The sequence below is a fragment of the Phoxinus phoxinus genome (genome assembly GCF_949152265.1).
Source record: "Phoxinus phoxinus genome assembly, chromosome: 2".
In the NCBI taxonomy this organism is placed as follows: Eukaryota; Metazoa; Chordata; class Actinopteri; order Cypriniformes; family Leuciscidae; genus Phoxinus; species Phoxinus phoxinus.
In genome coordinates this window covers 844,772-861,632 of record NC_136877.1, presented here as the reverse complement: position 1 = coordinate 861,632, position 16,861 = coordinate 844,772, and the positions used below count along the sequence as shown (strand labels likewise).

The 16,861-nt window shown below is 40.6% G+C and overlaps 2 protein-coding genes across 2 annotated transcripts in view; one reads left to right on the top strand and one right to left on the bottom strand.

The window, feature by feature from the left end:
- The window catches only part of cyp7a1b (cytochrome P450, family 7, subfamily A, polypeptide 1b), a 33,838-nt gene extending 31,721 nt beyond the window's left edge, over nucleotides 1-2,117 (bottom strand). Inside the window, exon 1 of the mRNA XM_079605299.1 lies at nucleotides 2,012-2,117. Within this exon, the coding sequence (XP_079461425.1) occupies nucleotides 2,012-2,099 (88 nt within the window). The 5' untranslated portion in view covers nucleotides 2,100-2,117. The remainder of the gene's footprint in view (nucleotides 1-2,011) is intronic.
- Nucleotides 2,089-4,139, top strand: sox32 (SRY-box transcription factor 32). The gene is made up of 2 exons (XM_079605301.1): nucleotides 2,089-2,395; nucleotides 2,972-4,139. The coding sequence occupies exons 1-2, from the start codon at nucleotides 2,098-2,100 to the stop codon at nucleotides 3,736-3,738; spliced, it is 1,065 nt and encodes a 354-aa protein (XP_079461427.1). The 5' UTR covers nucleotides 2,089-2,097; the 3' UTR covers nucleotides 3,739-4,139.
- Nucleotides 4,140-16,861: the final 12,722 nt, after the last annotated feature.

Here is a 16,861-nt window from a genome sequence, read left to right as displayed (position 1 = left end):
GTTAGAAGACAAATGCATGAAGCTAGGAAGATTGTTTTAAGAGAGTGAATTTTCCATAAGCTCACAGAATCACGCAGATGCGAGTCAGTTATTGCATGCTTTAAAGCAAACTTTAAACAATATCTCAGTCTCAAATGCCTTTTTATTATTATAATTATCTTAAAAACAACCGAAACTAACATTATTGTATTCACGCTGAGTCGCGCGAACTAATTAACAAAACCCCATTATCGCTGTTAATAGCGACGCGAGCGATCTGACGCGCGATGTGGATTCAGCCGCTAATCTGCCCGTGTGAACAACCTTCAGTTCTCAGGAGAACCGAATCATTTATTAGTGTAAGCATTAAGACACAAAAGACGCATGCTTATTGGTAGCCGGTAATGTTATTTCGCACTATTCTGATTTAAAACCATAGATTATATAGAGTGCATTCACGTTTTTTGGCATCTTAAAACTTTTTTTATTTTTAGCATCGATTCGTGGTTTAATTAGACGCTGAAAATAGGCGACACTCTAAAAAAAAAAGGACAAATGTGGGTCAAATATGGACGAACCCAACCGTTGGGTTAATTTTTTTTTAATTTAAATGTAGCCTAATTTAAAAAATGTAACCCAACAGCCGGGTTTGTTCATATTTGACCCACATTAGAGTTGAAACAACCCAGCATTTGTTAGAGTGTCGTGTACATGCACTGCGTTTTAATATTATTAGGCTATTAATATATCGATTATTAAGATCGTCTTTTGATCGAGTAAACGAATCAAATCTAAACTTGCGCTCATTCATCTCACTCTCGTCGAGTTTAATGCTATTATTATCTTCTCATCATAATCATCAGGAGATCGAATTAGTCTCCAATTCACATAAACTCAATCATGCGGGTCTCGTGAGGCAAATAATAGAAGAAGACGCTCCAGTTGAATTCGATTATCCTCAGTATCATTAGACTGTCTAACATGCATTATTGCGAGATCGTATCGCTTAACGAACAGCCTCGCTTCGCTTTGTCAAGGACAGGTTTCGTCAGATAAAATCTAAAGCTTGATCATTGCCTTCATTGAATTAACCGAGCGGCTATTTCTGATCAGACGATCTGTGTTTAATCGAGGTGTCAAAGCGGTTCATGATTCTATTATGGCGGAATCACAAACACAAGAGTCTGAGACAACAGGTGCATCAGACAGACGAGTGTGTGTGTGTGTGTGTGTGCGTGTGTGTGTGAGAGAGAGAGAGAGAGAGAGAGAGAGAGAGAGAGAGAGAGAGAGAGAGAGATCTGCTGTCTGGAGGCATATCTTAATGACTGTGTGTGTGTGTGTGTGTGTGTGTGTGTGTGGTTCAGGTAAACCCTATAGGGACAAAAAAAGGAAAATATCAAAATAATAGGGACAAAATAATAGGAAAATGGGGGTCCCAATGAAGAAACCCGCTTATAAATCACAATAAGTGATGTTTTTTGAAAATGTAAAAATGTATTAAGATGTGTGTGTGTGTGTGTGTGTGTGTGTGTGTGTGTGTGTGTGTGTGTGTGTGTGTGTGTGTGTGTGTGTGTGTGTGTGTGTGTGTTAGATGTCATTTAATCAGACCACATCTGTAGTTGAAGGACATTATGCGATGTGATCTTGTATGCAAGAGTATTTCTTCTCCTTTTATTTTTTAAACGTTCACAGAAAATTGTCTAAATGCAGGGAATAAAATTCCAATCCCAATTTTTAATCCAAAGTGGGATTAAAAATGTAAGATCGAACTGATTTATTAAAGTTTAAGAAACAAACTGATTTATTGAATTTTCAGTTTATCCAGTTGATAGTTTCCTTTATCGTGTTATTTTACCCTAAATTATGGTTTCTACTCACTATTAGTATTTCTACCAGCCCACAAGCAAATTATATGTCTACTAGCCTAATTTATAAAACAATTTTAATATTTTTTATCGCCTACACATTTCGTTAGCGCGCGCGTGCACATCGGCGTTATCGCTGAGGTGAAAGTTCCCGCGCTTCTTCGCACCTTTAATCCACTCCTCCGCCGCTGATTGGCCCGCGCTCCCGTTAAATCCCACTGCATCCCAGAGATGGACCAGGACGAACTCCAGCATGTTCCTCGACCGGATCCTCCCAGAACTTCAAATCAACCCCGCCAGAATGATGCTCGAGAGTCAGCAGTTCCGCGCCGCGTCGCGTTGCCCGGCGTCGCGTTGCCCGGTGTCGGGTCCGTCGAGCCCGGTGTCGATGGGTTCCGAGTCCTGTTGCTCGAGCCCTGAGGCGAAGACGCTCGCGGAGGCTCGAGTGCGACGCCCTCTGAACGCGTTCATCATCTGGACCAAAGAGGAGCGTCGACGCCTCGCGCAGCTCAACCCGGACCTGGAGAACACAGACCTCAGCAAAATACTCGGTGAGTGCCTCATTACAGCATCAGTTACACCGGAACATGCGTTTCATATCGTTCACTGTTAAAAAAAAAAAAAGGAAAATGTAGCTACTGCTAATTTTAGGATATTATAGAGTAACTTTACGGAAATTTATGTTAAATCTTTAAACATAACATAATGCAATGCGTAATTCAAAATACCGGTAAAACACCTGTTTAAAAAAAAAAAAACTTTTCCAACCCGATCTCACTGCAATTCGTAGGTAGTTTTATGATGTGTCTTATTCGTACGAATTTGTACGATTTTGGCTCAATTTTTGCATATTATAGGAGTTGCCCAATTCGTACCTCCCTGACCCCGCCACTAAACCAATCACTGGGGTTTAGACAAATGAATTGTTTTGCGTTGTTTTGATGGACTTTTTTTTTTTTTTTTACAGTGTTTGTAACACTGTAAAAAAAAAAAATCTGTCAAAACAACTTGTACGAATTCAGGATTTGTCTAAACCCAACCCATAAGCTTATGCATATTGAAATAAAGTGATCAGTGTGATATCCTATTACTGTTTAAACTAAAACTTTGTGTTTGTGTGTTTACAGGAAAGACGTGGAAGGCCATGTCTCTGGCAGAGAAGCGTCCGTACATGCAAGAAGCAGAACGACTGCGCGTCCAGCACACCATTGACTATCCCAACTACAAATACCGGCCCCGTCGACGAAAGTGCAACAAGCGCGCCACTAAACTGCCTTCAGCTGAGAACATCAACTCTGCTAACGCTAGTTTCCTCCTGAGCGAGAACATCAACTCTGCTAACGCTAGTTTCCACCTCAGCGAGAACATCAACTCTGCTAACGCTAGTTTCCTCCTGAGCGAGAACATCATCTCTCCAAACGCTAGTTTCCACCTCAGCGAGAACATTAACTCTGCTAACGCTAGTTTCCACCTCAGTGAGAACATTAACTCTGCTAACGCTAGTTTCCACCTCAGTGAGAACATCAACTCTCCAAACGCTAGTTTCCTCCTCAGCGAGAACATCAACTCTGCTAACGCTAGTTTCCAGCTGAGCTATATTCTCCAGGGCCAAGCCTCACACTGGCCACATGCTGGGTTTTCCCTGGAGAGCCGCTGTGAGTCGACGACGTCGCATGGACACCTGGCGTATCATAACTCGTGTTTCTCGCAGTCGAGCGCGCCGGAGCTCTGGGGAACACAGGTGTGTGTCGGAGGACCTTCTCTGGAGTTCTACCTGGACCAGGTGAGGTCCGACATGCTGGACCAGCTCGACCGCAGCGAGTTCGACCAGTACCTCAATCCTGGAGCACAACACGCTCCCGACAGAGACTCCGATGCGGAGCGCTTCCCGTGAACCGTGTGTGTGATTAACTATCATGTGGGTGACACTTTACAACACGGTGCACTAGTTAACATTAGTAAATGTATTAACTAACAATGAGCAATGCATTTGTTACTGTATTTATTAACGTTTGTTAATGTCATTTAATAAAAATACAGCGGTTCAGTGTTTGTTCAAGTTAGTTCACTGTGATTTTAATAATGTATTAATAAATGCTGTAGAAGTATTGTTCATTCTTAACTAATTGTTAACTAATGAATCTTATTGTAAAGTGCTTCCATTATATGTAATGCAAATGTTGAACGATCATGACACTGCTAACCTTGAGTTCAGTGTGTATTTATAGATTTTTTTATTTTACTTGTGTAAAGTTAGCTTTTTTATGATGTGAATAAAAACTCTGATCAATCACTTTAATGTTTTAGATGAACTGATTTCATATCTGAAGGACATGCAGGTTGGCAGAAAGCTTATTGATATATAAAAAAGGAAGATGTTTTTATGTATAAAACTTAATTTGTTGGCTTTGTGAGGAGGAACTGCTGTTTGCTGCTTAGCTCACGCCTTTCTGTCAACAAACCCTCCCCTAAAATCCCAACACACACGTGTCCACTGAACAAAGTGTCTCAGATTTAAGAAACGTAATACGTCATGTGCTTAAAGCTCTACAGAGAATCACTGGTGTGTGAGTAAATCAGCCGTGAAGCATCCGTGTAACACATGCATCGTCTTGAGGCACTAAAGATAGGAGGGGTATTCCCGGTATTATGTGCCTTTTGCCCATCATAACATGTAGAAAATCTAGTTTTTAAAAGAAATGTATGATAAGGTGATGAAAAAATACTCTGGTCAAGCTTGGGTATATACATTAACCATTATTAAACTAAATTAATTAAATGGAAGGCCAAAAAATGTTCAGCCTGTTGTTTATACTCTAGTAAATTTCATTGTCACTGAATTATTAGCATGTTTTTTGTTGTTGTTGCGGATTTAACTAAATTATTGTAAAAAACAAACAAAAAAACTGCTTAACAGGGTGTACAAACTGACAACAGGGTGAAGAAAATAATAACAGGGTGGAGAAAATAATAACAGGGTGGAGAAAATAATAACAGGGTTTGACAAAATAATAACGGTGGCCAAAATCATAAAAGTGGACCAAATAATAACAGTGGAGAAAAAATAATAATGGTATAGAAAATAATAATGGTGTAGTTATTAAAATTTTATTATTTTCTCCAGTTATTATTTTCTCCAGTTATTATTTTCTCCAGTTAATATTTTATCCAGTTAGAATTTTCTCCAGTTATTATTTTCTCCTGTTATTATTTTCTCCTGTTATTATTTTCTCCCGTTATTATTTTCTCCACCGTTATTATTTTCTCTACATTTAATATTTTCTCTACCCTGTTATTATTTTCTCCAGTTATTATTTTCTCAACCCTGTTATTATTTAAGAAAATAATAGCAGGATGGACAAAATAATAACAGGGTAGAGAAAATAATAACAGGGTGGGGAAAATATTAAATGTAGAGAAAATAATAACGGTGGAGAAAATAATAACAGGGTGGACAAAATTATAACAGGGTGGGGAAAATAATAACAGGATGAAGAAAATAATAACAGGATGGGGAAAATAATAACAGGATGGGGAAAATAATAACAGGGTGGGGAAAATAATAACAGGGTGGGGAAAATAATAACAGGGTGGACAAAATAATAACAGGATGGACAAAATAATAAAAGGGGAGAGAAAATAATAACAGGATGGACAAAATAATAAAAGGGGAGAGAAAATAATAACAGGGTGGGGAAAATAATAAAAGGGGAGAGAAAATAATAACAGGGTGGGGGAAATAATAACAGGGTGGACAAAATAATAACAGGGTGGACAAAATAACAGAGTGGGGAAAATAATAACAGGGTGGACAAAATAATAAAAGGGGAGAGAAAATAATAACAGGATGGACAAAATAATAAAAGGGGAGAGAAAATAATAACAGGGTGGACAAAATAATAAAAGGGGAGAGAAAATAATAACAGGGTGGGGAAAATAATAAAAGGGGAGAGAAAATAATAACAGGGTGGGGGAAATAATAACAGGGTGGACAAAATAATAACAGGGTGGACAAAATAATAACAGAGTGGGGAAAATAATAACAGGGTGGACAAAATAATAAAAGGGGAGAGAAAATAATAACAGGGTGGGGAAAATAATAACAGGGTGGACAAAATAATAACAGGGTGGACAAAATAATAACAGGGTGGGGAAAATAATAACAGGGTGGAGAAAATAATAACAGGGTGGAGAAAATAACAGGATGGACAAAATAATAACAGGGTGGGGAAAATAATAACAGGATGAAGAAAATAATAACAGGATGGGGAAAATAATAACAGGATGGACAAAATAATAACAGGATGGGGAAAATAATAACAGGATGGACAAAATAATAACTGGGTGGAGAAAATAATAACAGGATGGACAAAATAATAACAGGATGGGGAAAATAATAACAGGATGAAGAAAATAATAACAGGATGGGGAAAATAATAACAGGATGGACAAAATAATAACTGGGTGGAGAAAATAATAACAGGATGGACAAAATAATAACAAGGTGGAGAAAATAATAACAGGATGGACAAAATAATAACAGGATGGACAAAATAATAACAGGATGGACATAATAATAACAGGATGGACAAAATAATAACAGGATGGACATAATAATAACAGGATGGGGAAAATAATAACAGGATGGACAAAATAATAACTGGGTGGAGAAAATAATAACAGGATGGACAAAATAATAACAGGATGGGGAAAATAATAACAGGATGAAGAAAATAATAACAGGATGGGGAAAATAATAGGGTGGGGAAAATAATAACAGGATGGACAAAATAATAACAAGGTGGAGAAAATAATAACAGGGTGGGGAAAATAATAACAGGATGGACAAAATAATAACAAGGTGGAGAAAATAATAACAGGATGGACAAAATAATAACAAGGTGGAGAACATAATAACAGGATGGACAAAATAATAACAAGGTGGAGAAAATAATAACAGGGTGGGGAAAATAATAACAGGATGGACAAAATAATAACAAGGTGGAGAAAATAATAACAGGATGGACAAAATAATAACAAGGTGGAGAACATAATAACAGGATGGACAAAATAATAACAAGGTGGAGAAAATAATAACAGGGTGGGGAAAATAATAACAGGATGGACAAAATAATAACAGGGTGGGGAAAATAATAACAGGATGGACAAAATAATAACAGGGTGGAGAAAATAATAACAGGATGGACAAAATAATAACAAGGTGGAGAAAATAATAACAGGGTGGAGAAAATAATAACAGGATGGACAAAATAATAACAAGGTGGAGAACAATAACAGGATGGAGAAAATAATAACAAGGTGGAGAAAATAATAACAGGATGGACAAAATAATAACAAGGTGGAGAAAATAATAACAGGATGGACAAAATAATAACAAGGTGGAGAAAATAATAACAGGATGGACAAAATAATAACAAGGTGGAGAAAATAATAACAGGATGGACAAAATAATAACAAGGTGGAGAAAATAATAACAGGATGGACAAAATAATAACAAGGTGGAGAAAATAATAACAGGATGGAGAAAATAATAACAGGATGGAGAAAATAATAACAGGATGGAGAAAATAATAACAAGGTGGAGAAAATAATAACAGGATGGACAAAATAATAACAGGGTGGAGAAAATAATAACAGGGTGGAGAAAATAATAACAGGATGGACAAAATAATAACAGGATGGAGAAAATAATAACAGGATGGGGAAAATAATAACAGGATGGACAAAATAATAACAGGATGGACAAAATAATAACAGGGTGGAGAAAATAATAACAGGATGGACAAAATAATAACAGGGTGGAGAAAATAATAACAGGGTGGAGAAAATAATAACAAGGTGGAGAAAATAATAACAGGGTGGAGAAAATAATAACAGGATGGACAAAATAATAACAGGATGGACAAAATAATAACAGGATGGGGAAAATAATTACAGGGTAGAGAAAATAATAACAGGATAGACAAAATAATAACAGGATGGACAAAATAATAACAGGATGGACAAAATAATAACAGGATGGGGAAAATAATAACAGGGTGGGGAAAATAATAACAGGGTGGACAAAATAATAACAGGCTAGAGAAAATAATAACAGGATGGAAATAATAATAACAGGGTGGATAAAATAATAACAGGGTGGAGAAAATAATAACAGGGTGGACAACTGGTATAAATAATGGATGGATGATTACATTATTACTTTTTTTTAACTGGAGTTAGATGGGAAACAATATGTAAAACATTGCAGTGAACTCAATATCAATTACTTTTCAGATATAACAGGACATTCTGATCTAAAATCAGCCAGTGTCTGAGCAAAAACAAGCTAGCAGAAGCTTTATCAGATAAAAAATTGTATTGATCTTTAAAACTGTGGTTTTCAAAATATTTAAAATTCCCCTTAACTGGATCATCTTAAAGAATCATTACTGGTAAAATGACTAATAAACTGATCAGGGCTGCACAGGCCTGGGGACATTAGGACATGCTGATATGAGGTGGTTAAAATGTTGTAACATTTAAATATGCTTAGAGTTTAAATGGTGTTATTTATGAGTAAGACAGGTTTAAAATTGATATTGTTCCAACATTTTAAGGCAGTAAGACCGAATCCCAGGAATAACCCAAGAGAATATGTGTGTATAGATTTCTTCATGTCTCTGGCCTAAAACTGAACTCACGGTAACACACTTTCCCCTGATTAATATCTTCACAGATCTGTAAACAATTAAGAAAGTGACATTATTTATATTCATTCATTAACACATTAAATATTCATTATGCTACAGACTAAAGTAATGATAACAATAACTGATGGTCTTCTATGCCAACTCTGGAATGTGTGATATTGATTATGAGCAGGCAAACATGAGGCAATATTTGCTTGAATCTAACATATTTGTTCAAAATATGGAGTTGTTCAGGAATATGCCTTTTAAGATAACATTGCAAGAATGCTTCAGAAGTTTTAAACAGAATGTTAGTGGAACATTCAGGAGAACTTTAGAAGACGCTGGAAAAAGGAAACAAAGTCATTCATTGTCTTGACATTGGTCCAAATAATTAAATAATTAAATAATTAAATAATTGGCAGGATTAAGTTAGTTATTAATAAGCAATAACTATTATAAGCAAGTCCATTATACTGCTTTATCCCGAGCAACAGTTTATCGTCTATATTTGTAACGTTTGTGTTCGGCAAGCCAGGAAAGTTTTCGTTACGGAAATATAACTTTTTGTTTTGAACTATTGTTTAATCAATATAAATAACCCGAGCACATAAACTGTCATGTGGAGGATTAAATGAGATTGATTATATAAATTACTGTGTAAGATTTCGTATCTTGTATCGCTGTAACCGATTTTACATTACATTACATTTTACATTTTACACGCCGAATAACAATGACTTAAAAACATTACAAAAAGAATAACAATTATGACTAACTATAGGATAACAACAATATTAAATTCATTTCTTACCACGGAAATACCCGGTCGTGCAGTAAAGATCTTTATGCTTTACATACGCATAACTTTGGCTCATCATTTTGAATAGGGCTATAAAATGAAAACGTTTTGAATGATCTAATACAGGTTATAATAAACTGTATCTACTACAAAATATACGTTGTTTATGAAAAATGACACATTTCAGCATAGATATAGGCCTAGTTATAAAAATAAAACCTAAAAATAACCTGCAGAGAACTTATTTGTTTCAAAAAAAAAAAAAAACGGGAACGTTAGAGAACATTAAGGGAATGTTCCGTGTTTTGTGGGATATTGCAAACTAGCCTACATGTTTTCATATTATTTTTATTTTTTTATACAAATCATAAACGCATTGATTTGTAGCGCTAATAGTTTTAGACTGCACTTATATTACTCTCGTGAGTCTCCACACATTCACATGACTGGCTGAAAAAAACCTCAGTGAGCTCCTGTCAATCACACGTCACGTGCACATGTTGACCACGTGATGGCGCCATAACCCAACAACAAGTGTGTGTTTGTGTCAAAAAAGTTACATAAAATACTGGCGGCGCATCAATGTCTCATTAGGCCTTTATAAACTTAATGTCTAATGCTAGAGTGTGTTTTTGTGTCAATTATGGCAACAACAACAAACAATTTCGCAAAAATCAAGGTATCATTAGGCCTTTATAAACTTATTTAAAGTGTGTGTGTGTGTGTGTGTGTGTGTGTGTGTGTGTGTGTGTGTGTGTGTGTGTGTGTGTGTGTGTGTGTGTGTGTGTGTGTGTGTTAGAGAGAGAGAGAGCGAGAGAGTGCAAGTGTGTGTTTGCGCCCGTGAGAGAGAGATTGTAAGTGTGTAAGTGTGTGTGTGTGTGTGTGTGTGTGTGTGTGTGTGTGTGTGTTAGAGAGAGAGAGAGAGAGAGAGAGTGCAAGTGTGTGTTTGCGCCCGTGCGAGAGAGATTGTAAGTGTGTAAGTGTGTGTGTGTGTGTGTGTTGTCTCAGCATTTACATACAATGTCAAAGCCTCCGTCTTTGTGTTATCTTGGAAATAAAATTGATTCTCGTCTACACTAACCCAACACTTTCTTTACAGTGTGTGTGTGTGTGTGTGTGTGTGTGTGTGTGTGTTTGCCTGTACAAATAGGAACTACGCATATGCTAATTATAGTTTTTAGTCAGAACCTGAAGACTATTTTCAAATGCATGTATTGGGAGTGGGGTCCGCTGGTACTGTGGTTATTAGGACTCTTAAGATGGAATATTTCCCCTTAACACTCCTTTGTGAAAAGAAAAAAAGCAAGCTTCATTTTTAAATCTGGGCTTTAATACGAGCAAGCGGGACAAAAAAAAAAGCTAAACAAAAACCTTCAAAATATGATTAAAGTTCGGTTGTTCCACTTATTCAGTTTCTTGTGCCTATATCTGCTGTTGGAATGAGGCAGGACTCATAACTGATCAGGTCTATTCCACACACACACACACACACACACACACACACACACACACACACACACACACACACACACACACACACACACACACACACACACACATGAGACCCAGCAGAGAAAATGTACTTTTGATTGATGCCTCAAAAACACAAGGCTAATATCATAAGACAATCAATATTCTATCAATATTCTTTAGAGGAGGGACTCCAGTCAAACCCGGGAAACAGAAATCAGGGAGACTTGGAGTTAGGCCGTGTGTCCACCAAAGCGTTTTTTCACGCGGCTGGCGTGTTTTAAATTGTTTTCAATGTGAACGCCATGTTTTTAGAACGCCATGAGCGTAACGAGGCGCTGAGCGCTCGGCGTTTTTTACAGGTCGCCGAGAGTTGGAGAATGTTCAACTTCGGGTAAAACGCAGCGCTCATCACGGTCACTTTAGCCAACCGTCTAATCACAGTGGAGGAGGGGCGGGACTAATACCACACGGACCAACGGATATTCTGTATCATAGCAACGATGCGTCTCAACTGAAAAAAAATGGCGCTGCCAAAACGCTCTCAAGCTCCCGCAGCTCGGCGTCTTCAGCAGAGCGCCTAGTGTTTTCAGCTGGCTAAAAACGCTCTGGTGGTACACCCTAGTGACCTTCTTAACAATCACCTGGTACACCCTAGTGACCTTCTTAACAATCACCTGGTACACCCTAGCAACCATCTTAACAACCACCTGGTACACCCTAGCAACCATCTTAACAACCACCTGGTACACCCTAGCAATCATCTTAATAACACACCTGGTACACCCTAGCAACCATCTTAACAACCACCTGGTACACCCTAGCAACCATCTTAACAACCACCTGGTACACCCTAGCAACCATATTAATAACACACCTGGTACACCCTAGCAACCATCTTAACAACCACCTGGTACACCCTAGCAACCATATTAATAACACACCTGGTACACCCTAGCAACCATCTTAACCACCTGGTACACCCTAGCAACCATCTTAATAACACACCTGGTACACCCTAGCAACCATCATAACAACCACCTGGTACACCCTAGCAACCATCTTAAAAACCACCTGATACACCCTAGCAACCATCTTAACAACCACCTGGTACACCCTAGCAACCATCTTAACAACCACCTGGTACATCCTAGCAACCATCTTAATACCCACCTGGTACACCTTAGCAACCATCTTAACAACAACCTGGAACACCATAGTAACTATCTTAATAACCTCCTGGTACATGAGCGGTCCCATGAGCCGGAAGCGGAGGGGCGGGACTTAGGCTCTCTATATGCCCCTGGTAGGGAAAACCAAACATAGGACCAAGGTAAACTGGTCCAAAGTGACGGGTCAGACTAAGAGCGGTTCAGAAGCCCATTATGAGTCACTGTAAATCACGGGCCGAGACGTGGCCCAGCACGGCGCAGCAGGGGCCCGACCCTGGAGCCAGGCTCAGCTCGAAGGAGTGACGAGGGGCCGTCCTCCCGTGGGCTCCACCTGCAGGAGGGGCCGTAAGGGGCCGGTGCATAGAGGATCGGGCGGCGGTCGAAGGCGAGGGCCGTGAAAACCCGATCTCGAGACACGGAAACTAGCTTTAGCGACCTCGCTGGCGGGGAAGGAGCCTGAGCTTGTGCGGGAGGTTGAGAGATGGAGATAGCCACGCACGGCTTGGGCTCCGGAACCACACTCCCCGAGAGAGGCTGGACTCTTCTCCACTCTGGAGTTGCCCATGGTGAGAGGCGGCGGGCTGGTGTGGGTTTGCTTATTGCCCCCCAGCTCAGCCGCCATGTGTTGGAGTTCCCCCCGGTGAACGAGAGGGTCGTATCCCTGCGCCTTCGGGTCGGGTACAGATCTCTCACTGTCATGTGTGCCTACGGGCCGAACGGCAGTGCACAGTACCCGGACCTCTTGGAGTCGCTGGGAGGGGTGCTGGGAAGCACTCCGACTCGGGACTCCGTCGTTCTACTGGGGGACTTCAGCGCCCACGTGGGCAGCGACACCTGGAGGGGCGTGATTGGGAGGAACGGCCCGCCTGATCTGAACCCGAGCGGTGTTCTGTTACTGGACTTCTGTGGTAGTTACAGCGTGTCCATAGCGAACAACATGTTCAAGCATGAGGGTGTCCATCAGTGCACGCGGCACCAGGACACTCAAGCCCGGCGGTCGATGATCGACTTTGTGGTCGTTACATCCGACCTCCGTCATGCCGGCCGTGGCACACTGGACCAGCTCTATACCCTCTCCAGGGTGCTGGGGGGTTCATGGGAGTTTGCCCAACCAGTCCACATGTGCTTTGTGGATTTGAAGAAGGCCTGTGGAGGAGCTCCGGGAGTATGGGGTCCGGGGCCTCTGCTAAGGGCGGTGGGGTCCCTGTACGGCCGGAGCAGGAGCTTGGTTCACATTGTCGGCAGTAAGTCCGACTTGTTCCCGGTGCGTGTTGGACTCCGGCGGGGCTGCCCTTTGTCTCCGGGTCTGTTCATAATTTTTATGGACAGAATTTTTAGGCGCAGCCAGGAGTCCTCAGAAAGCAAAATAAAACAAACATTATGTTTCATTTTCGCTATGGATGTTCAGAAAAATCTCACATAAGAGGATTTTAGATGTGTGTGTGTGTATGTGTGTCTCTCTGTGTGTGTGTGTGTGTGTGTGTGTGTGTGTGTGTGTGTGTGTGTGTGTGTGTGTGTGTGTGTGTGTGTGTGTGTGTGTGTGTGTGTGTGTGTGTGTGTGTGTGTGTGTGTGTGTTAGTGTGACTGTATGTGCGCGTGAGCCGTAGCCAAATCTTTTAGTTTTCTGGATGTGGGTTAGAATTAGGGAATAATTATTATTTATAACTAGATGTATAAGTGAAAGTGTGTGTGTGTGTGTGTGTGTGTGTGAGCCACAAGCACTAGATCTATGCAGAGATCAGAACAGGGAAGCTCGGCTCATACACTCATAGGAAGTTAGTGCAGGGCTAAAGTGTGAAATCACTTCTTGTTATCTGCATGTGTGTGTGTGTGTGTGTGTGTGTGTGTGTGTGTGTGTGTGTGTGTGTGTAAACTGGTCATATATAACACACATAGATCTATGAGAGATCGATTCCACACACACTGATGCACACGGACAGACGATGATTAACTTTTATTCAAACGTGTCTATCTCTGAATCAAAGCGTTTCACTCAATAAAGTCAGAGTCAATATTGAGTGTTTGATCTGTCTGTGTTTGAGTCTGTGTGCCTAAAATATCTGACTCGCACATTTTCTCACCAAAGCTAAACTCAGGTCATAGTTCCCGGGTCATTTAGGAGAACAATGGGGCCGTTAAAACCCAATATATCACTCTCACTTTTCTCTCTCTGACTCACTTTTACTGTTCTAGCTTATATCACACCTCTCATAGTACACACACACACACACACACACACACACACACACACACACACACACACACACACACACTTGCTCTCTCTCTCTCTCTCTCTCAGATTTACAGGATGTGTGCTATTCCTAGTCTTTACACAAATGCTCATTAAAGTGATTAACTATTGCAATAATCAGTGTTTCCCTGCATGGTCAAAAGTGTGAAAAGAACTCTGCCGAATTTTAAATGTATTTTTATAATGTTATATGTAAACAAAATATGTGTACAGCTTCTTCACGTACGCCCATTTATTTATCAGCAAAAGTCCATTTTGGATGCCATATGCTTCTAAAACATACCTTTGTTAGTTTCGTTTGCCTTTGCCTTTGTCTTCATCCTGCCCCCTTTGTTCCGTTGTTAAGTGTATTTGCCTCACCGTCTCTCCCTTCGAACTCTCCTTATTCTCTGCCCTGTTTTCCCCTTGTGTGTGCTGTTCTGTGCCAGATCGCTGTTAGCCGGCCTCTAGCTTTGTCAGATTGTCTAGTGTTTTTTTCCCGGTTGGCTTCAGGACTTGTTGCCTGTCTTGACCTCCCTCTCTGCCTGATCATTGTCTCCGGCCTGCCTTGAGCTGCATTACCCGTGTGTCCACTGCCGGGCCAGAGTTAGCCAGGGCTTTAATCGGGCCGGACCAAAGCCAAATGAGCAGCACAGTCAACACAGAGCAATTGCCGGAGGTGGACAGTAACAAAGTACATTTACTTGAGTACAGTACTTAAGTACACTTTTTGAGTATCTGTACTTTACTTGAGTATAATTTTTTCTGGAAACTTTTTACTTTAACTTCACTACATTTGAAAGACAAATATCGTACTTTTTACTCCACCACTTTTCTGTCAAGGTCCTTGAGTAGAAAGTAGTAACGTCAGTCAGGGGATGATTTTGGTTGCAAAAAGTGAAAGTCGGATTGACGTCAATCTGACTTTGGATTCTGACATCAACCTGATTTTCATTTTCAACGTTGGGTTTGGTCTTCTAAATGCGAATTTTGTCATTGTTTTGGAGCACACCAGCTTATAGATAGCAGTAAGGCTAACATATAAAGCCAAAAAAACTTTAAATAGGGCACTATTTGAGGGAACAGACATTTGGGTGTCCGAAACCATTGTGGACGTTATTATACAAGTACACTTATTCAATCTCACATTCAATCCCACTACTGGAACTGTGTTCTAGAAATACAGTTGATATTGATATGAGGGTGTAGGGGTGATTTCTGACACAACCAATATCTGATTAATGTGGAAATTATTTTTTCTTGAGTGTTTTTTCTTTATTATTTCTTGATCTTGAGTGGCAGCTCGTTGTGGAGGTTGATGCCTCAGAGGTTGGTATTGGGGTGATCCTTTCCCAGCGAACCCTGGGAGATGGTAAAGTGCAATCTTGTACCTATTACTCCCTTATCTTAACGTCCAAGCTCCAAAAATCTTAAGTCAGATGCCCTGTCCCACCAGGACATTGAGGTGGGGTCAGGGAGACCCTTCAGTCAGCTGAGGTGCACAGAGAACCTCTTATGTGTGCCTGAATATAGGCTAATTGCCTCATCAAGGCTTGCCATCCAGGATTGAAGAGGACACTGAAATGCCCTATGCCAGCAAGTTTTGGTGGCCTTCCATTCAGTTTGTTGCTGTCTGCCCAGTCTGTGCCCAGAATAAATCGTCCAACATGCCTCCCTCATCATCCCCCTCCATCCTTGGTCCCACTTTGCCTTGGATTTTGTCACAGCCATCCCCTTGTCCAGAGGCAATTCCTTCATCCTTTCTGTGATGGATCGCTGTTCTAAGGTGGTCCACTTTATTCCCCTGCCTAAGGAGACAGCACTGGCGGCGGTAGACCACGTCTTCCAGATCCATGGCCTTCCGTTGAATGTGGTCAGGGAGTGTCTTCAGGCTGAGCAACATGTCTGAGGAGAGATGCTGTGTCCCATCCTGGGGTATTCTGGACCGGTTCCCCGTGCCCTCCTCACTTCCCCATTATATATTCCTCTTGTGTGTGCTGTTCCCTTGTTCTCTCAGCATTCGGCCTGTTGCTCTGCCGGCTTGCCTGTTATTGGCTTCAGGATTTGCTGCCTGTTTTCTCTGACTGGTCTTGTCAGGCTGATGATGGTCTCTGACCCACCTTGGACCCTGAGGCCCTGTGTCCACCAAAGCGTTATTTCACACGGCTGGCGTATTTTTGAGGTAACGAGGCGCTGAGCGTTTTTTTCACGCTGAGCGTTCGGCATTTTGTACCGGTCGCCGAGAGTTGAAGAATGTTCAAACGCAGCGCTCATCACTGTCGCTTTTTACCCATCCGTCCAATCACAGTGGAGGAGGGGCGTGGCTAATACCACACCGACCAACATTCTGCAGGTACAACGTCAACAGATGACAACAAGTATAATAACAGAACAAAATAAGCCGGAGCAAATACTTGTATCGACATTTTTATATAGAAACAAACTATCTATAAAATAATAATAATATAATAATAATAATTTGTTACATTTATATAGTGCTTTTTCTGGGTACTCAAAGCGCTTCACATATGGAAGGGGGAATCTCCTCAAGATTCGTGTCGGTCCCGGCACCAGGACACACCACTAGGGGGGGCTTTTATAAATCTAAGGCGGGTTCGCGGTTCAGGATGGGGTTCAGATCATCGCAGGAA

Bases quoted from the DNA above. Each gene is read 5' to 3' on its own strand.
- sox32 (XM_079605301.1), top strand. From the start codon at position 2,098: ATGTTCCTCGACCGGATCCTCCCAGAACTTCAAATCAACCCCGCCAGA. The intron at 2,396-2,971 runs GTGAGTGCCTCA...GTGTGTTTACAG, and splicing joins AGACCTCAGCAAAATACTCG to GAAAGACGTGGAAGGCCATG.